The sequence below is a fragment of the Talaromyces stipitatus genome, genomic scaffold (assembly GCF_000003125.1).
Source record: "Talaromyces stipitatus ATCC 10500 scf_1105507295491 genomic scaffold, whole genome shotgun sequence".
Taxonomy (NCBI): domain Eukaryota; kingdom Fungi; phylum Ascomycota; class Eurotiomycetes; order Eurotiales; family Trichocomaceae; genus Talaromyces; species Talaromyces stipitatus.
Window position 1 is genome coordinate 989,776 of NW_002990122.1, and position 21,726 is coordinate 1,011,501.

General features: G+C 44.1%; 4 protein-coding genes across 4 annotated transcripts, besides 7 other annotated features; 1 reads left to right on the forward strand and 3 right to left on the reverse strand.

The window, feature by feature from the left end:
• Positions 1–620: 620 nt before the first annotated feature.
• On the reverse strand, positions 621–2,988 carry TSTA_110690 (uncharacterized protein; the record flags this gene model as incomplete). The annotated part of the gene is made up of 2 exons (XM_002488601.1): positions 621–717; positions 1,091–2,988. 2 exons carry the CDS (start codon positions 2,986–2,988, stop codon positions 621–623), a joined length of 1,995 nt encoding a protein of 664 aa, XP_002488646.1.
• Positions 2,989–3,845: 857 nt separating this feature from the next.
• Positions 3,846–4,952, reverse strand: TSTA_110700 (uncharacterized protein; the record flags this gene model as incomplete). The annotated part of the gene is made up of 2 exons (XM_002488602.1): positions 3,846–4,529; positions 4,566–4,952. The coding sequence occupies 2 exons, from the start codon at positions 4,950–4,952 to the stop codon at positions 3,846–3,848; spliced, it is 1,071 nt and encodes a 356-aa protein (XP_002488647.1).
• Positions 3,924–5,000: a mobile genetic element.
• Positions 5,001–7,161: 2,161 nt separating this feature from the next.
• Positions 7,162–7,671: a mobile genetic element.
• A 1,800-nt stretch (positions 7,672–9,471) lies between these two features.
• Positions 9,472–10,207, forward strand: TSTA_110710 (uncharacterized protein; the record flags this gene model as incomplete). The annotated part of the gene is made up of 2 exons (XM_002488603.1): positions 9,472–9,709; positions 10,041–10,207. The coding sequence occupies 2 exons, from the start codon at positions 9,472–9,474 to the stop codon at positions 10,205–10,207; spliced, it is 405 nt and encodes a 134-aa protein (XP_002488648.1).
• Positions 9,737–9,812: a sequence feature (C-rich).
• A 1,235-nt stretch (positions 10,208–11,442) lies between the features above and the next one.
• Positions 11,443–12,123: a mobile genetic element.
• Positions 12,124–14,551: 2,428 nt separating this feature from the next.
• TSTA_110720 (reverse transcriptase, putative) lies at positions 14,552–19,878 on the reverse strand (the record flags this gene model as incomplete). Its single annotated transcript, XM_002488604.1, has 2 exons — positions 14,552–18,343; positions 18,427–19,878. 2 exons carry the CDS (start codon positions 19,876–19,878, stop codon positions 14,552–14,554), a joined length of 5,244 nt encoding a protein of 1,747 aa, XP_002488649.1.
• Positions 14,783–18,250: a mobile genetic element.
• Positions 19,574–19,606: a sequence feature (G-rich).
• A 562-nt stretch (positions 19,879–20,440) lies between the features above and the next one.
• Positions 20,441–21,175: a mobile genetic element.
• The last annotated feature ends 551 nt before the right edge of the window (positions 21,176–21,726 follow it).

Here is a 21,726-nt window from a genome sequence, read left to right on the forward strand (position 1 = left end):
ATGGAAGCCGAAAAAAGTATACCTGCCTTTCTTTCCGGCTCCGACTGAGCGACAGAGGTAGTTGCAGAAGAAACGACGTGGTTACCGCGCTAGTCAACCAGCCTCAGGGGGAGCGGACAAAACATGGAAAAGTCCAGCGACAGGTAGATATATTATGTAAGAATTGAAATAATAAGATGAAAGCGACAGTCGTGGATAAGGAGGAAAATAGGAGAGCACAAAGAAAAGAGGAAGTAAAAGCTAGGCTGAACACTAATTCAGCCCCACGCATCTAGCTACTCCCAAAGTGTGAGATACATGATAATCTGGCAAACCTGGATTCCTCTCTCTTATGTATGATTGTACGCGTGTGAAGAACTTGTTATTTTCTTTCTCTTTCCTTTCCTCATGTTATTTTTTCTATTCAGACATGCCCTTATACTGAGCATTAGGCGGGACTAGCCCGTAACACTTAATGAAACCATATGAGTTTTATATTAATTGTGATGGCGTTCATTCTCTATCCTAAGTGGTAACTAATCGAGCAAAAACTAAGCATGAGGAAAGAGGGAGAAAAGACTCGCTATGCCGCTCGTAAGAACTCTTTTTATATGTGCTTCCGGAGCCTTGTCGGTGCCTATTTAGGAAATCCTGAAGACAAAGGAGGATATCCCCGTTAGGGTCATCCTCTTAGGGCTTAGGGCTTCGTCCAGGTGCCGGCAAGGTCCATACGATATCCTGCTCCGTAACCCAGCCGTCACATTAATACCTATGTAATTATCACGGTGATTTGTGAGTCCTCAAGAGACGCATAGAGCTTCTGATTATTCACTTCGTTGTACTAATTCGGATATCCGAATTATCTGACGAACGCACTTAATGAAAGCATACAAGTTTTGTATTCAATACCTATATAATTATCATGACTTGGACAATGGCTACCTGCATAATTGCTTTTCGTCAATAAATACCATTTCTATATAACCCATGTTTACATTCAATGTTGCCAAACATGAGAGCGACTTAATTCTCATAGGAGCATCAATATAGAGAGAGAGATCTTAAGGATGGCAAATATGACGATAACCACTCTGTATACAACGAGACCCACTTTTTTTTGAGCCAGCCCGTGATAAGAAGATTCACTAGCTTGGCTTCCACGTTGGCCCACCCCTTGTTGACTGCATGAACTATGTCCTCAAGTCGCACACTTACATCAAGGTTTATGACAAGTTCAAGTAATTCACAGTTACAGTATTCTATCGCATAGAATATGATGTTTTTCCCATAGAAATCTGTACTGTTCATGTCAACATCCTTAAAACTTAGCAGGGGGTTCTCTGTTTTGTATCTATTATAATCCTTCACAAACCAATGCAATGGTGAATTAGTGTAATTCTTCAAGCCTAAACTAGGAAGTACACCATGGTCTAGAAGTTCAACTGCAAAGTTTTTGTCTTGGTTCCTAATAAATATTTCTCCCACTCTGCTGTACCAAAGTGGGTCCATACCCTTATACAAAACCTTTTCTAATTTCCGTTTTGTCAGTCTCTGTGCTTCCCACAGCTCCTTATATTTTGCTTCAGGGAGTCTGGTCAGAATTTCAGGCCACATCTGGACTAGCATCTTAGCCACACCAGTATCATCATCAGCATTGCTGTATTTTGCTAGAACCAGCTCAAGAGCATATTTGTCGTCAGAACCTTTGGTCATAATCAAATCCCCATCTTTTGGTTTTATACAGCTTCCAGCTATCGAGCTTCCAGCTATCTTTGTTGGATTACTTAGATAATATTTGTCTAAACACAATATTGAATCCAGATATGGAGCATTGCTACCATCACGCAGAGCATCTTCTGTTGATAAGAAACAGTACAAAGCGTTATTGCCCTTGTTATCTCTGGCGTATATGTTGCTTCCTCTGCTATGAAACAGATCTAAGTATTCATATTGCTTAGTTTTTATGGCAATATGTTCTGCAGTCTCCATTTCAATATTAGTGCAGTTGATAAAGCCTTCAAAATCCTTTTTTTGACCCGCACAGTCGAGGAGAATCATCGCCATGTAGTAGGGTGTACTGTCAAATGTCTCCCTAAATATATCATATATATTACATCTGTTACGTAACATCCATTGCAATATTGTATTGCCAGTTTCCTCTTCTCTCCATCCAAGGCAGTCATTCGGCCAATGACAAACATAATATCGGAATAAGTCTGGCCTCTGATCCGTGATAGTTTTTTGCACCTGATGAATGGAGAATTCATTAAGTTCACAACAATGCATCGTTGGTTGTAGGACTAAAGCACAATCGTGAAATGCTCTGGCATATTCTTCAATTGTTTTAACAACATTCTGAAGTTTCTTATCCTTGGCAAGTTGAAGTGCAGATTTTCCCTTGCAATTAGTTAGTATTGCCGATAACACCACTCGCCTTTTATCAATCAGACGGAGCGCTGAAAGGAGTTTTTTAATGATTTCCTCTTTGCCCAGGTCAACTGCATGATAAAGAGCTGTAACACCATTGAAGTTTGGTTCATCTTCTAGGCCTTTTAATTCTTCGATATATTTATAATCATCACTCTCTACCGCAAAATGAAGTGGCATATGTCCATCCTTCGACCAGTTATGTGTGTACACGCCCGCGCCAAAGCAGTCATCGTGAGCCATTTTGGTCAGGTAGTATTTTCCCAACCAGTCCCATTGTACTGCTACGTTTCTTAACATCAGCAATGTAAGCATCGTATAGCCATCGGCATTCCTCCAGGATCCTGGTACAGTCCAAATATCTTGAAATATTCTCAATATGTCATCTCCATCATCTCCATCTTTTGATGCGACATCGGTGGGTAAAACTTCCAATGTATCATATCCTTCATCTCTTGATGCGGCATCTGTGACTGCATTTTGTGGGTTGGGTAAAACTCGTGAGTCAGGCACTACTCGTGCACCCTCGCTCCGTAGTGTTCTAGCGGCCTCAATGAGATCTTTTTGTTGAATATAAGTCATATTTCCCTAAGCTTGATAAGCACTGTGATTAATATGGGTAGAACCTAGTTTTGCATCTGAGTAGTAGCCTATTCAATAAGGCAGTTCGGCTTTGAATTGATTCAAATATAGATCCTGTGGTAGCGTTACGTAAGATCGACCAATTTGTAATGGACCGTACCCAAACAGCGACAGTAGAGCGGAGATAAATCTATCGCTGACTTATCCCCGCTGAACAGAAACCTACTATATGCACATACAGAATTTAGTGTACAGTCATCCCTAGGAGAAGCTTTACGTGTTTAATTATAGAGGATGTTGAGATACCCCTCTTGATGACTCACAAATCATCCTGCCAAAATAAAAGACCCAGCTTTGAAACAATCTTGCTAGTCTGCCTTGGTCTAAGGCGCCGGGAGAAACTATGTCTTAGTCCCAATTTCGAGATTAGGATATATTAGACGGCATAGCCGCAGGAAATACTATCCCAATAATTCAGGAAAGAAGCTTTCTGTTCGTACAGTATCACAGGGGTGTGCACACAGGTAAAGTGTAGGTTCGAGGTTCGTTGTATTCAGTTGTATATCGTAAGTTTCCAGAGGAGGCTCAGCTACCTACTTATGTGTAGGTAAACAAAGCCGAGCTAACCAAGCTCGGCTAACTACAGCTGCAACCTCTAATTCACTTCCTTTATCCCATTTTATCTCCTCCCATATTGAATACTTCGGGAATATGCTATTCCTACAGGATCACTAGACGATAACTGTATATACTGCCTCAATCTTTTTCTAAGATGATCTCTTTCAGTACAGCAACATTCCAAAGCTTTGGTCACAGACTGCAATCTGTTCTCTAGTTCATCGATCCTTTGTTGCAGTTCAGCCTCTTTCTTTAATGCCACAGCCACTGCAGCGAAATTGACACCGTACAGGTGGATGAGAGACTGGAAGCTCAGGCTCGGCCGGAACAGTAGTAACAGCTTGAGATGCCTCAATCTGATCTTGTATAAGCACCTGAGCCTCCTCCGTACTAATTCCTTGCTCATTAGATACTTGCTTCTTAGATTTTTGACGTTTCTGTTTCTCTTTTTCATGTGCAGTCCGTAAATCATGATTTTCTTTCCGGGAGAGTAAGAGATCATTCATGGTTGTTTCATAAGCTTTTGATGCCTGTGTAATTGCTTTATAAAAAACCTCAGATGAATTTTCTGTATGCTGGCTTATTTGTTTTCCAATTGTAGTCATTTGACGCTTGAATTGACGTGCATTCTGAGGTGTTTGTAAGCAAGATGGCTGTGTATCGCTTGATCGACTTGGAGGAGGTGTTGGGGTCTTCAATTGGACAGTAAGCTGTTGATAGACTCGATCTGGATTAAATGGTACTAATCCAGTAGCTGCAAAGCTATTCCAAATATTTTGAGCTTTATATGCCATCGTACGAGCCTTTGGAAATGCAGTGAGAAAGTCAAATTTGTCAATATGATTGAACCCAAGCCTCATCCGCTGCTCAACAAGTTGTCCATAATATCGCTTTAAAATAGCAAAATAGCCAACATCAAGAGGCTATAAGAGATGGGAAGAATGAGGAGACATACACACTGGACTAATATTATTCTTAGTGCATATGCAGTCAAATTCAGCTGTTAGATGACTTCTATGGCCATCAAGAATTAGCATCTGATACTTTCCAATTGACCGGTCATTTGTAAGAGGAATAAAATGGAGTTTAAGCCATTCTAATCCAATCTTATCTGTTGTCCATCCATTATCACTGATATTGATTATCCAGTTAGCTGGAAGATCCTCAAACCAGCCTAACCACATATATTTCTTTGCCTTAAAGATAATATATGAAGGTAAAGCCCATCCTGTTGAGTTAACTGCCTCAATTGCAGTTACCCATTCTCGATCACCAGGTTGTAATAGCTTTGGCCAAGTATATCGATCACTTCCAGTAATAACCTTGGCAGTTGCACAAAGTCCCATAGCAAAGCCAGTCTCATCAAAATTATAGATATCCTCTGGCAGGATTCCATATTCCAATAGTTGTATTCAAGTGACTTATGTCAAAGAGCTATGAAGAACTAAATACATGATGGTGAATGAACGTCCTTTTATATCCAGTCCTCCACGTTTCGTAGTATGAATATCGTAGGATCCTTATCTCGATAAGATAACGGTATATCTTTCCTATCATCACGTGACTCCTGTCATGTTTTGCGCTCTCTCTCTTCTTTATTTGGACCCACTTTCCAAGCTACATTTTAAAGCTAGTTCCAGATCAGTTAGAACAGTTTCTCATGTTTCAAGTTGATACTCATATCTTAATACAGGAGTATAAAGAAACCAATGATAGTATTATCCTTGTCAGCTTGGCGTAAGGACTATGTACAGCGCTGGTATATAATCTTACAAGGCTAGTCATTTTTGGAATAGATCAGGCACCAGCCTTGGCTGTGGGGCAAAATAAAGAGAGAGAGAGAGAAATAAGGTGATGTTACGAAGTTGAACTGCATGACGCTAAATTGTACTATGACCAAAGGGGAAAGGTCACTTTGGTGTTTGGAGTGTATGAACCATACGATTACAGACAAGATGGAAGTATGTCACAAAGTGGATACTTTGGTATGGGACACGCACCAAGTCACGTGAAGATATGAATAATATACCGTTATCTTGGATAAGATAAGGGTATACGAAACAACGATATATCATTGGATTATATCGTATACCTTATACTTGCTACCTTTTAAAGGTATACGGTATAGGATATACGAAACATGGAGGACTGGATATATAAGGACGCTCTTTTACCATCATGTATTTAGTTCTTCATAGCTCTTTGACATAAGTCACTTGAATACAACAGTGAGAGTCAGCAAGGCATTCTAACTCGTACGGGCACCAGGCTGTACGGGGGATCTCTTCTATCTTAGTTGTTACTATTCCCAGTCACCGTCTCATTACCGTTCGATACTTCGTTACCTACGATCCATCACGCTCCACTATCTCATTGGTCGGAACCTGTGCGAGGTTCAATTATCCTAACGTATCACGACGCACCGCTGTTAGAACTAAGGTGGATCCAGGTCCGTGACAGGTGAAGGAGGTTTCGAATCTGTCTGTATAGGATTACCTATAATATTCATCTCACACAGGTCAACATGATTCAGAACTAATGGGTAAGTGGGCGTAAGAAGTATTGGAAGCTCTTCATGTAGCCTGGAGATGACGCTGGAGAAACGTAACGGAAGCTGCCGTGCAAGTACGCTAAGTCTGTCTTGAAGATCTGCTAAAGAATAATAAGAGTGATGAGGCTCGGCCCCACTTATTAAGACTAAGAAAAAGAAATCTCATGATCAATCCGTTCGTTGAGTGTTTTTGAACTTAAGACATCATTATTCAAGCTCCTTTCTATTTTAAAGCCCTAGAGCAATGATACCTTTGAACTGAAAATAGTGCAGGAGGTCTATTTGATATCTTGAATATTCTCTACTGCAATGAAGAAGGACATGTCTCTCGTAGTTATTATGGATTCGTTTTCTTGTGGTCGCCATATCAGTGCAAGTCTATTCAATGTCTTCGGTTATATAACTGCACAAATCACATCTTTCCTTTTTTGCTGCCAGCGCTTGAGTTTGTCCGAGAAATCTTGAGGAATACTATTAGCGATTGTGTACACAACTTCGCCCTCATATTGAGCAAACAAAATGTTGTACGTGTCTGAAACCAAAGCTGCGAAAAAAAACCAGTCTTTATTCATAATTCTAACACTGAAGCTTGTGGGTCTTGATATCCACTATGCAAGGCACATCCAGTAGATGATTTGAGGAGCCATGTCGCAGCATAAGTAATGACTGACTGTGGGCTAATAGGTTGTAGTCACCTGCACAGCCATTTCCTGAATCTTGACTCGGTTTTGCACTCCAAACTGCATCCGCCTCATGCTACAAAATTATACTTAGACCGCCAAAGGCAGCTCTGGCGCGCGCAAATCCGCACTTTCCTTCCACCTTCAGTACCCGAACTATACCGCTGCCTCAAGCGACGGTTATGAACGAGTCGAACAAAAACTGATCGACCTTTAAGAGGCTCACTGTCGAGGACATTGGTGTCATTCAAACTTGGTTCGATCGTCTTGAAATTCAAACTAGAATTAAGAAGATTACACGAAGCAATATTTGTAATTTTGACGGAGACCGGATTCCAGGTTGGACAGGGGAAAAAGGAGACTGTGGCCACTTGATTTCCTCAAACCTCTACAAGAATTCCAAGTCCATCGTCTCGAGAATCTCTCACGCTTATCGAGTGCGTAAGTGCCACCGGAAAAGTGATTCCTCCGCTCGTTATCCTCGCCGGTAAAAAGCATATCGAGGAAGGGTATAAACATCTCCAAAAAGAGGATGATTTGATAACTTGTTGGGCTTTTGACCAACTAGACCAAAAAGCTGCGCGCATACTAGATGATCTAGTATGGATGTAAATAGCTGGCAAAGGTGATATGTGATGTGAGGTGATATTCCCAACATAACTTGTAGCGGGCTTCTCAAATAGCGCGATTATCTTCGAATGGATTTATCATTTTTCAATCTCAACTAAGGAATATGAAGGAAATGGTCGGCGAATGCTTTTAATGCATAATTTCAATGCTCATATTACATATGAGTTGATTGAGTATTTTGAACGCCAAAAAATTGTTATTTATAACTTCCACCAAACACGGCGAACATTCTTCAACGGCTAGATGATGTGCTTTTCCAAGTCTATAAACATTACCACGGAGTTGAGGTTAATTATCAAGCACGTGCTGGAGGCTATGTTTTTGTAATAGGAGGTAAATCCGTTGGTTGGGCAGGAGGAATTATCAATATGGCAGAAGGGTTGGGTGTCTTCAATCTTCGTTGATAATAGTACTGTATCGGAGGTGTTCTTTCTGTTCGATATGCTAAAGCGGGGGCAAGAAAAAGCGAATCGAACAGGCAAAAGAGATCGCACAAGACCTCGCTAGTCCCACCAATATTTGTGCAGCTATTGATGCTATGCTTCATGAGGGAGAGCAGTCTAGTCCATTTGCAAAATGTCATTTTGGAGTATATAGGTAAAAATGTTGTTTTAACAAAGATTACGCCATAACCGGTGAGCACTACCTCTAACACCCGGAGGGGGGTTGGCGTGAGTTGGCATGGGTAATTAATCATCGTCATCGCTATAATTATTAAAAGCCAATTTCGTAAGCGACTGTAAGTACGGCCTATTTATAGTATTAATGTAGAAATAAATAAGTGTATATGCATTGTCGTATTGAGTAGTTGGTGATTATCAAAATATCATTTGGAATGCCATCAACTACATCGCAGGAATGCCAGGAACGGCCAGAATGGAATCGGGCAGAGACCTTCGAGGACTTACTTAAGCTGAATCGAGCATACCTCGAAGGAGAAATAACCAAAACACCCTATTTTACGGACCCATTAGATGAGGAAAATACATTTATTGACGGGCTACTTCTTCTTAACAACTTAGGTCTTCTCACAACGAGTTGCAAGTCCTCCAAGCCTACTTCTGTCAGTACCGAGATTGCTGAGGTCCGTCAGAGACCATTCATTTGTTTCATCATGGTCAAGAATGATACGTGTGATCCAGAGATGGTCGCTAATAGGCTAAAAGATCGTTCTGATGTTTTTTTCTATGCACTTAAAAGGTATCCTTATGAAGTACTACGGGACTCTCGCACCACTAAAGCAGCTATTACCGAGTACCGTGAATTTAACAATGCAGAGTGGAAAGAGGACCTCGGTCTTCACTTAATGCGTGATGAAGAAGGAGAAGATATCTATATTGGATTTGAGAATATATGGGAACATAACAGACCTTGCGAATTTACTGTTGTGGGGCAAGATTATGGTTCTAAAATTGACATAACGGAAATAATTGCCAAGGCTGTGCGGTCACACACCGACGGATAGGGTTTCGTGATCTAGCTAGTCAACTGTTAGTTAGTCAACTAGTTGTTGCAGCTTTACCGTAGATAGAAGATAGTGCGCAGAATTAGGTCAATATCAATATTTCCCACTATAAAGACATCTTTGAGTATTGAGCTTAACTGAGTTTGTGCTCGTACATAGCAAGTTCCGATATCAGAGTTTTCTCTGGAACTCCATTCTGTAGATACCTTCTTCTACTGAGCAAGTCAGCTGGTATCACCGAATACCTACTTGTTTCCTTCGCGCCTATCGATCCTAAAATCTTTACACTCAGAAAAGGTACTCGTGTCAAGGAATACCCCGCCGGTAGCCAGCGTATTGTACACGTGACGTGGCGTAGCAGGAATAAATGTGGCTTGTATGCACCAACCTCAAGCTAAAAGCTTCGATTTCGAGTTGATAGGCGACTTCCTTACAATTATTTATATCAAACAGTCAGAGGCTCAAACTCCTCATCCCTCTCTATCACCTAGCCACCAGAAGTGCAGCCTTTGACGCGTCTCGACGCGTCCGGCAACACCATGGCGCGTAAAGGCCCTGGTACAGATGGCCCTCTACAGACAGCCCTCCTGGAATCCACGTCTGCAGCCACGACAAGAGCTTCTGAAGGACAGAAGATCTTCAGTCCTATAGCTGCATTCCTCGATAAACACCGCAGCCAAACCACCGGCCTGGCCCCTCACCTACTGAGAGCCCTCACCGCTCTAAGCGATGACCTCGCCGCAGTAGCCCAACAACATTTCAACGCTTATATCAGCGGTATCTCAACGACCTCCATTCTACCTGCCCTATCCCCTTCCCCTTCCCCTTCCCCCACCCCAAATTCCTTACCCCCTTCACCCCCTCCCTCACGTCCCCCCTCAGATCTTGAACAGTCAACTTATGCAACTATTACCTAATATGCCCCGGTCAAATCAACTCCCACTACTCACTCCAAAGCGTCTTTTAAAAAGCCTCTGCCTCTAGTGAATCAACCCCTTCCTGACAACCGGCTCTTCGTACGTCTCCCAGCTGACCATGCAGCTAGAAAAATGGAAGCCCTACGCTATCTACTCTAGCCTACGGTCTCAACTAAACTCAAACAGTTCAGCACTAAAAGAAGTTCAAGCTACAAAGACTGGCTTTGCACTATGCCCCTCATCTCCAGAAGCCCTCCTAGCCCTTAAGGCCCAAAAAGAGACTATCTCTGCATTCTTCGTTAACTGCCAGATAGAACGCAGCTCCGATGGGTCTCATACCGAGTCACCAATGTGCTAAGAAAAATTGGCGAAATCTTGGATGGTTAATACTCTCTAATCCCTGTCAATCCTACACTACTATCCTCGGAAATTAGTAAAACTACAGGGCTAAAACCTATACCCATCAACGAGACCACTACAAGCGCTTCCAACCCTAATACTCTTTCCTCAAGCTGGTTTATAAACTTCCCAGAAGGCACGAAATCACCACTACCTATCCAGCTACGTCTTTTTGGCACTATCACCAATGCTCGCCATCTCTTTAAGAAAACAACAGTTATTCAATGCACACGATGCTGGAAATGGCATAATGCACGATCCTGTGCCCGCCCCTCTTGATGCCGGCTATGCGGCTCCTCAGAGCACACCGAAGAGGGCCATGTCAACCACTGCACAGCCCCAGAGCCTCATCAGTGCCCTTCTAGATGCATACACTGTCATGGACCACATCCAGCTGATTTCCTAGAATGCCTCCTGCGCCCTAAAGGAAATACTAAACATACGAAAGCTCAACAAGCAGAGATCCCCAAATCCTGCGCCATAAACCTCGCAAAAGCTTGAACTGAAAGAGGATGTAGCTCTCAGCTCTCCATAGGCACACAAGAAACACCTATGGCATTAGATAAGATGCCATCTCAGCCTCCAATCAATGAGCTTATCTCTCCTTTCCGTCCAGTAACCCCTCCACCTTGCGCCCCAACTGAAGATCCTCCAATTACAGTTCGTGTACTCCACTTTACAACCCCTCAACCACAAAACCGGTTCGCCTCTCTTCTTGAACAGGAGCTATGATCTATCACTATCCAACTCAAAAGGCGCTTCTCAAAATCCTATAGTTAAATGTAGGGCACGCGCCAGATGCACATGAAATAGCTCTCACATTGGCATACACTAGCGACATTGATATTATCCTAATCCAAGAACCATATACATTCAAAGATCTTAGCCGACAGATCACAAAAAAACACCCATCATATGAATGCTTCTCCCCAACTGACAGTTGGGCAATAAGCGGTCGATCACGAGTCCTCACCGACGTCCGAAAGAAGAAAGGCATTCGGACCTCCCAGCTTCGCCCCTTCACAACTGATACTAAAGAGGCCTCGGGATCTCCTGTTCCTTCAGATTTTTTCGCCCACAGGAAAGTCTGCTCTGATAGTTAACATCTATAATGCCCCAGCAGGCTGCAGCAGAGCAGGTGAAGCCGCGAAAGCTCTCACAACCCTGCCAGAGGCGTATCTCCCTCAAACAACGATACTCGCTGGCGATCTCAACCTACTACACAACAGATGGCAGCCCTCGCTACATCGCAGCCCCACACCTTCTGCAGAGCCATTTATTAACTGGCTGGACCTCCAGGGTCTAGTACTCATCTCTGACATAGACTGTCCCACACATGAAAGGGGTAACGTGTTAGACCTCAGTTTTGCCTCAAGCCCTCTGGCTCTCGCGGGAGCAATAGCGAGCCACCTAGATGCAATCTCAGATCATCAACCACTAGTCACCACTGTAACATGGGATCAGAGATACAAGGAAACAGCCCAGAAACTGAGATTTGACACACTGGACCACACCTGCTTCCTCTCGCTTCTCGCCTCTAACCTTGCTAGTATCGAGAGCCCAACCATGACAGAAGAAGACCTCAATGCTCTCGCCAAAAAAACTAACATCCGCAATTCAATGAGCAATAGAGGCTCTGCCAAGAGAACCCTGACACAAGGCATAGGACAACCATGGTGGAATGAAGACTGCAAGAAAGCTTTACACAACTACCGCTCAGGCCTCTGCTCAAAGACAGACTTCTGCCAGACTACTAGACGGTCTCAACGACAATTTTGGCGAGACAAGCTCTCCACAGTATCACAAATAAAGGATGTTTTCGACATAAGTAAATAGCATAACAGGTGCATGCCAATCAAACGGCGTGGTTACCGCGCCAGTCAACCAGCCTCAGCAGGGGGAGCGGAGAAAACATGGAAAAGTGCAGTGACAGGTAGATTTATTATGTAAGAATTGAAATAATAAGGTGAAAGCGACAGTCGTGGATAAGGAGGAAAATAGGAGAGCACAAAGAAAAGAGGAAGTAAAAGCTAGGCTGAACACTAATTCAGCCCCACGCATCTGACCCCACTTATGAAGACTAAGAAAAAGAAATCTCATGGATCAATACATTCATTGAATATTCTTTAACTCAAGACATCATGACTAAAGCTCGTTCTATTTCGAAGCTCTAGAGCAATGATACCTTTGAACTGGAAAATAATACAGGAGGTCGATTTGATATCTCCATTTTCTGTACTGCTATGAATTAGACATGTCTAACATTCAAGTATACATGGAAGTACATGTCTCCCATATTTATCACAGAGTGAGTACAACTTTAAACATGATTCTTTTTCTTGTGGTCGCCATATCAATGCAAATCTATTCGATGTCTTCGGTTTATGTACCTGGACCTCATGCACTATAAGCTTTAGTATTTCTCCAACTGCACAAATCGCATCTTTCCTTTTTTGCTGCCAGCGCTTGAGTTCATCCGAGAAATCTTGAGGAATATTATCAGCCATTGTGAACACCCCTTCGCCATCATGCTGAGCGAATAAAATGTTGTACGTGTCTGAAAACCAGAGCTGCGAAAAAACCCAGTCTTTATCCTTAAATTTAACACTCCGAGCCTTGCGGGTTTTGATATCCGCTATGCAAGGTGCATCCAGGAGATGATTTGGGGAGCCATGTCGCAACGTCAGTAATGACTGGCTCCGAGCTAGTGGTTTGTGGTCACCTATACAATCATTTCCTGAATCTTGATTCGGGTTTGAATTCCAAATTGCATCCACCTCATGCTGCACAATTATACTTAGACCACAAAAGTTGTATTGTATGACTCGGTGACACGTGCTTGCCTGCATTTCGTGGAGTGAAGAACAGTATGTTGTTGCATAAGATTGAAATACTTGGCCCCATGAATCCGCAGATTGAGTACCATTTGCAATGATTTCATCATTGCCGAAACGACTCATAAAGATTGTTGTCCCAACAAGCTCGATATCTATCCTAAAAGCGTCCTTCTTTCTTCCACTTGCGAACCTGAACAGCTTTCGAAGATTGTGTAGCTGCGTGACAACTTGGATACTGGAGAAGTCAAAGTTTGACTGGCAGATGCTGATGGATGTAGATAAAGGCTCAAAAGTATAGGGATGACGAGGGATTGCTTCGCGTTGCTGGAAAGCTTCTTTATCTGACAGTAGCTTAGGGGATGGAATACTTGATGTCCACTTTGGAGGATGGCCTGAGAGTTAGTTGTTGACTTCACGTACTGTGTAAACCTTACCTGGGACAGCTATCGCCGAAGTCCCATCTTCTAACCTGACCCAATTATATGAACCTAATTCTTTAACCTCAGTTTTATCAAGGCTAAGTCCATCTTCCGAGTCAGTGATGGTTGGATAGTGTAAGCAAATGCCATCTATGGTCCTGTTGATTCCACTCATAATCCTAGTGGACTTCGGCTCTTTCCTGAGGCATACTCTTGCCATAGATATCGACACAGCTAACTCATCCGATTTTTTAGGTCCAATAATAAATAGGTTTGAATATGCGGGCTTTTAACAGATATAAAGGGTAGGCTGGTATTCAAATTCAACGACAGAGCAGTGGAACGACGTGGGGCTCAAACGAGGATGGGGAAAGAAAAGTTTTGACAACAATATTATTATGAGGTATCGAAATCTGTGTTGGATATCTGATACGCTAATCCCATTCTAGACGACCTTACTAATCGGTGAATCCCCGGAAAAATACAATTGCCGATCCCAGCTTTGGCACAATATCGACAGCCCTACTTTTGGATTCAGGATTGCTATTTTGCCACTATATTGTGTATATAAAGAGGAACAAGATGCGTAGCTAGCTGTGTTTATTAGAGAGGGCGCAAAATCAGAGTCAATTATTCCTCACCTAAACTATACGCTCTTATCAGAGCCTAGGGGCTTACATGTATTACAAGATTGTGTGTGTGTGTGTGTGTATCTATTTTACGGCCGTGGTTCGTGACTCGCACGTTTCCCACTGATCCCTACTGGGACATAGGCCGCCGAGGGGTAAACCTCGGGCTTCGGATGATCTATCGGATTATATACAAATAATAGACTCTTTGGCGCATTTCCATAGCTGCCGTGGTCTTACAGGAAGGCCCACTTCTGAGTGGGCTTTGGGTATTTGCCAGCTGCAATGGTCCGCCTACACTCCGTGACCCATTAATCCACCACTATCGCAACTAAACAGTAAATTTTACAAAGAGAGAAAGAAAGGGAGAAGAGAATTTAAGAAGGGAAAGAAAATGTAAAAGAAGAGTAGGGCTGTCTTAGCTAGTGCTAAGAAGAGGTTGGCGAGGGCAGACATCTTCAAAGAAGCGGGTCTCTGCTAGCCATGTGGCTAGCTTTTGCGCTCCTTTCGCGGTTCCTAAGAGAAAAGAGATGACCTCAGTAGGTGGCCCAGGAGGACGAGGGGCTCGTCTCTTAGCAATACGGCAGAAGAAGAAGTGCAGAGGTGCTTTTCGTGCTCCGCATCTACAGAGAAGGTGAGCATCATCATGGTTAAATCGTTCATGGTAGTTTGCAAAGTCCCCATGACCAGTACGGGCCGCGATAATATGGCTAAGGTCAAGTCGGTTAAGTTGAAGCTCTTTAGGGCGTTTGGGGGAGGTAGTTATTTCTAGATCCTGATATGTTTGCGGTGCCACTTTCTGCCAGTGTGACTGAGCAGCAGAGAGGTATTGAGCCTTGGCGTGTCGCTTTAGCGAGGCATATGAGAAGTTATGTGGGGGAGGAGAGGTAGAGGCGGCTCCCTTCTTCGCAGCCAGATCAGCTGCTTCATTTCCGGGAATTTTGGCATGTCCAGGGACCCATCGGATTCGGACAGATCCACTTTTAGTGTGAGGAAGCCTCTCGCGGAGTGGCCAGGCGGCTGCGAGAGTGCGGAAGGATTCAAAGACTCCTTGGGAAGATCCTGTGGAGGGGGATAGAAGGCGTGTAGCAACTTCTAGGTTGTCAAGACAGATCCACAGGTTTGTGGCAAATCGTGCAGTTGGATATGAGATAGCTGCCTGGGCACCAGCTAGAGCAGCTTCTGCTTCTGCGTCAAAGACTTCTTTCCCAGATCCATATGAAATTGAGGCACAGAGAAATTGATGGTTTGCTTGAAAACCAACATAGCCGCCACCAGCATGTCCATTATCAAGTCTGGACCCATCTGAAAAGATTATGATGTCAGAGCTAGGAATGGTACGTTGGAAATCTGAGAAACCAGCCGCTGCCTGTTCCTTTGTGCGTCCCATAGGGCCTCCTATTCGAGCTTGGGCACTCTCTCGTGGCTCGCGAGGGTACCAAGGAGCAAATTGTAGAGGGTTTATCTGTTCGGAGTTGGGGAGGGCCAGTACACGGCGGGCAAATCGACTGGTTGGTCGGCCATCTCTGGCTATCTGTTCTGCGCGTCTTCGGAGTGGATGGTGTGGGTCAAGACGCCGTAAGCGGACAGATGCTAAGAGAGCTATTTGATCTAATCCGATTTCTGGTGGAGAGAATCCAGACTCTCGATATAGAACAGGTATTGGGGTTGTGCGGAAAACTGGAAGGACCGCTCTTGCGCCTGTTACTATTACTTTGGCAAGTTTCTCAAGATGTTCTCCAACTCGATTTGAAATCTGGGAGTGGCCAGGGCGAGTGCGGCCTGGCCACCAGGTTTCAGCACCATAGTATGCTTTATGGAGTACACAGGCTGATACAGCCTGCTGTAGTAGATGAGGTTTAACTCCTCGGACAGTATTCCCTAGTGAGCGAAGGGCGTTAGCCACAGTAAGGGCTTTGGATGCTGTTTCGCTAACATGCCATTTAAAAGTTAGCTTTTTATCGTATAGAATTCCTAGCCAGCGTAGATATGGCCGTTTAGTATTTTCTGAGACGATAATTGATCCAGCTTTCACTGAAGGTGTGCTGGTTGGGTTCTGGTCTGCTTTATGTCGGGAGAAGTGAAGAAGCTCATATTTATCTGGTGCAAATGTAATGCCCTCCGTAGCGCCCCAGTTAAGAGCTTCTTGGAGTGAGTCTGATAGGGCTTCGCAGTTCGTGTCAAGAGATGGAGAGATCACCAGGTTAGCTGCATCGTCCGCGTAACCAAATCTGTTCCTTGGATTTCCTAAACGGAATAGGGGCGCTATGTAGAGCATGAAGAGAATACCTGAAATTGGGGATCCTTGTGGTAGGCCACAGGCAATATCTGTTGAGGGGCCAATCTCTCCGTCGAGTCGGATCTGGACTGAACGCCCAGTGGCGAAGGAGGCAATCCAGAGTACAAGATTAGTAGGCCAGCCCTGTTCTCGTAATCTGCGGATTAGTCTGCCGGGAAGCACGGCATCAAAGGCGCCCTTGACATCTAGGGTAAGAAGTGAGGCAGTCATGCCTTGATTTAGTGCTTGCTCAACATCATGCGTTAGGCATGTGGTCAGATCAATTGCAGATCTTAGTGGGAGAGCCCCAAACTGTTGCCTTGCTAATACTTTGTGGTGTATAGAGATCCATGCCATATTCCGTGCCACCAAGCGCTCAAGTCCTTTGCCAAGAACTGATAGGAGAGCGATTGGTCTGTATGATCTAGGTGAGGACCAATCAGTCTTTTTTGGTTTCTGGATAATTGCTAAAATTGCATGTCGAAAGCATTTTGGGTGGTAACCAATCTTTAGACATCCTTGATATAGCATTAGTACCTTGTCCTTGATCAAAGGCCATGCTACTTTGAGTATGCACGTTGGGATTTCATCAGCGCCAGGGGCTGTGTTTCCTGCCTGAAGTACTGACTCCTCCACCTGTAACATCGATATATCTGGGAAGTAGAGACTAGTGGAAGGGACTGTTGGGGAGTCCAGAGGTATATCTCCTGCCTCAGCCGAATTTTGGAGAAGATTGCGAACTAGTACGTCACGTTTCTCATGTACAGCAACTGCTGGGAAGCTGTTGGGTCTCATCGGATCATTCAGTGGAGGGCTTCGAAAGGTGCCTGTAGACTTATGCCATTTACTCATATCGAAAACATCCTTCATTTGTGTTACTGTAGAGAGCTTATCACGCCAAAATTGTCGTTGAGACCGCCTAGTTATCCGGCGGAAGTCTCTTTTTGAGCAGAGGCCTGAGCGGTAATTGTGTGAAGCTTTCTTGCAGTCATCGTTCCACCATGGTTGTCCTATGCCTTGTGACATGGTTCTCTTAGCAGAGCCTATATATGCTCCTTGGATTGCAGATGTTAGTGTTTTTGCGAGGGCATCAAGGTCTTCTTTTGTCGTGGCTGAGCTCTCGATATCAGCGAGATTAGAGGTAAGGAGTGAGAGGAAGCAGGTGTGGTCTAGTGTGTCAAATCTCAGTTTCTGAGCTGTTTCTAGATATCTCTGATCCCACGGTACAGTGGTGATTAGCGGTCGGTGATCTGAGGTTGCGTCTAAGTGGCTTGCTATGCTGGCCTTAGCTCCCGCGAGTGCTAGAGGGCTTGAGGCAAAACTGAGGTCCAACACGTTTCCCCTATCATGTGTGGGACAATCTATGTCGGAGATGAATACTAGACCCTGGAGATCTAGCCAATTAATAAATGGCTCTGCAAAGTTTGTGGAGCTGCGGTTTAGCGAGGGCTGCCATCTATTGTGTAGTAGGTTAAGATCGCCTGCGAGTATCGTTGCTTGAGGGAAATACGCCTCTGGCAGGGTTGTAAGAGCCTTCGCGGCTTCGCCTGCTCTGATGCAGCCTGCTGGGGCATTATAGATATTAACTATCAGAGCTGACTTTCCTGTGGGCGAGAAAATCTGAAGGAAAAGGAGATCCGAGGCCTCTTTCGTGTCAGTTGTGAAGGGGCGTAGCTGGGAGGTCCGGATGCCTTTCTTCTTTCGGGCATAGGTGAGAACTCGTGGTCGGCCACTTATTGTCCAACTGTCAGTGGGGGAGAAGCATTCATATGATGGGTGTTTCTTTGTGATCTGTCGGCTAAGATCCTTGAATATATATGGTTCTTGGATTAGGATAATATCAATGTCGCTGGTGTATGCCAATGTGAGAGCTATTTCATGTGCATCTGGCGCATGTCCTACATTTAACTGTAGGATTTTGAGAGGCGCCTTCTGAGTTGGATAGTGATAGATCATAGTTCCCGTTCAAGAAGAGAGGCGAACCGATTTTGTGATTGAGGTGTTGTAAAGCGGACTGCGCGAGCTGTAATTGGAGGATCTTCAGTTGGGGCGCGAGGTGGGGGGGTTACTGAACGGAAAGGAGAGATAATCTTGTGGGTTGGAGGCTGAGTTGGCATCTCATCTAATGCCATAGGTGTTTCTTGTGTGCCAATGGAAAGCTGAGAGCTACATCCTCCTTCAGTGCGAGCTTTTGCGAGGTTTATGGCGCAGGATTTGCGGATCTCTGCTTGTTGAGCTTTAGTATGTTTAGTGTTGCCTTTAGGGCGCAGGAGGCATTCTGGGAAATCAGCTGGATGTGGTCCATGGCAGTGTATGCATCTGGGAGGGCACTGATAAGGCTCTAGGGCTATGCAGCGGTTGACATGGCCCTCTTCAGTATGCTCTAAGGAGCCGCAGAGCCGGCATCGAGAGGGGCGGGCACAGGATCGTGTGTTATGCCATTTCCAGCATCGTGTGCATTGGATAACTATTGTTCTCTTAGAGAGGTGACGGGCATTGGTAATAGTGCCAAAAAGACGTAGTTGGATAGGCAGTGGTGATTTCGTGCCTTCTGGGAAGTTGACAAACCAGCTTGAGGAAAGAGTATTAGGGTTGGCGGTACTTGTAGCGGTCTCGCTGATAGATATAGGCTTGAGCCCAGTAGTTTCACTGATTTCTAAGGATAGTAGTGTAGGATTGATAGGGATTAGAGAGTATTGACCATCCAAGATTTGGCCAATTTTCCTTGGCACATTGGTGACTCGGTACGAGACCCATCGGGAGCTGCGTTCTATCTGGCAGTTAACAAAGAATGCAGAGATAGTCTCTTTTTGGGCCTCAAGGGCTAGGAGGGCTTCTGGAGATGAGGGGCATAGTGCAAAGCCAGTCTTTGTGGCTTGAACTTCTTTTAGTGCTGCACTGTTTGAGTTTAGTTGAGACCGTAGGCTAGAGTAGATGGCGTAGGCTTCCATTTTTCTGGCTGCATGGTCAGCTGGGAGGCGTACGAAGAGCCGGTTGTCAGGAAGGGGTTGTTTCACCAGAGGCATATGCTTTTTAGCATGGGCTTTGGAGTGAGTAGTGGGAGTTGGTTTGACCGGGGCATATTGGGTAATAGTCGCATAGGTCGACTGTTCAAGACCTGAGGGGGGACGTGAGGGAGGGGGTGAAGGGGGTAAGGGATTTGGGGTGGGGGAAGGGGAAGGGGAAGGGGAAGGGCACAGGGCAGGTAGAATGGAGGCCGTCGAGATACCGCTGATATAAGCGTTGAAATGTTGTTGGGCTACTGCGGCGAGGTCATCGCTTAGAGCGGTGAGGGCTCTCAGTAGGTGAGGGGCAAGGCCGGTGGTTTGGCTGCGGTGTTTATCGAGGAATGCAGCTATAGGACTGAATATCTTCTGTCCTTCAGAAGCTCTTGTCGCGGCTGCAGACGTGGATTCCAGTAGGGCTGTCTGTAGAGGGCCATCTGTACCAGGGCCTTTACGCGCCATGGTGTTGCCAGACGCGTCGAGACGCGTCAAAGGCTGCACTTCTGGTGGCTAGGTGGTAGAGAGGGATGAGGAGTTTGAGCCTCTGACTGTTTGATATAAATAATTGTAAGGAAGTCGCCTATCAACTCGAAATCAAAGCTGCCCCTTTTTTTGGGGAGATTTTTGTGGGCAGTTCATGTATTACAAGATTACCGCGATTTTGGGGCTTGTAAATTGTAATACAATCACGTGACTCTTTAAAGGCGGTCAGAACAATCACAGCCAATCAGATCCCTAGATTAGCGGGTTTTTGTCAAAATAACCCAAGCAGTGGAACTCAACACCATTCCAAATCAAAATATATATGTCGAAAGCTACATCCCAACTCCTTGTATATAAATTTTTTTATATTGCTCTCCGATCCCACCAAAATGACAGAAGATCTACCGGAAATTAAAGCAGAGCATAGAGCTAAGGTCTTTGAAGAAATACCGAGTCAAAAAATAGTAGGTTTACATATAAATCTTCTACATTATTGTTGATAAAAGCTATGTGCTGATTTCCTGATTTTTAGTCCGGTCAAGTAAGATGTCGCGGTTGCAGCGCGACATCCGCTAAAAATACGACGCGCCAAACGCAGCATATTTGGAAGTGTCAAAGAGCTCTTCAAATTCTTGGATTCGCAGCTCCAAAAGGCTTGCAAACTACAATCAACATTAAAAGCACACCAAAAATGGGGATTGATCGTGTGCTTGCCAGAGCAATATTTGTTGGCGGTCGTCCTTTTACTTTATTTGAATCGGAAGAGATGAGAGATCTATTCCAAGCTTTGAATCCTTATCATAATCCTCCTAGTTGACAAAAGCTCACTGACAATTTATTGCCTACAGAATACAATCTCCTCCGCGACGAGATGATCGAGAAACTTCGCACAATTCCACACCTTAATATAGCAGTTGATGAAACAACAACTATTGGCGGTCATCGTGTCATTGTCATGACAGTCATGTCGAATACAAAATCTTGGTTTTTACATCTTCAGGATATGAAGGACAGCAAGCTTGATGCTACAACAATTGCCGACTGGATTTATCAAAAGCTGAAACAGCTCTTGATAGATTTATCAAAAAGTACACCGGATTGGAAGCGAATAAATTCAATATCAACGGACACTTGTGCTACAATGTTATCAGTTTGGGAGATCTTGAGATCCAAAGCTGAGCTAGAACATGCCTTTATGATTCCTTGTGATTCGCATGGCATCCAGCTGATCATTAAAGATCTTTTACAGACTTCAAACAACTCAATATCTTCCTTTTTAAGAAGGCTTCGAGGATTCTTAGCTTTTTCCATGGATCTGCACTTGAATATGCCAAATTACAAGTAATTCAAATGGAGATTTATCAGAAAAAGAAGGCTCTTATCGCTTCAGTTATTACACGATGGGAAACTCAATATAACCTTTTAGCCTCCATACATGATTCTAAAGAAGCAATTAAAAAGTGGGCTCAACAAACTCCTTCAAATGCTAAAGATAGCACTATTGAGATTGTTGGTGATATTCTTGATGCAACATTTTGGCATAATCTTTCTGATTTATGCAAAATCTTGCTGCCACTACATATTGCACAAAAGAAATCTGAGGCTCTCAACACATCTATTATTGATGTAGCAAGCAAATTTTGTTAAGAATTCTGCATTTAGTCCGGTCATGACCATTCCAGAATGATGGCTTTACAAGCACTGTGCTAAAAGCTACATGCTCACAACCATGTAGCCTACATAAATCAGGCTACTATAATAACATGGATTGAAACCAAACAAAAGTCAGACCAACAAGAAGCCCATATTCAACGTGATTCAAAATAA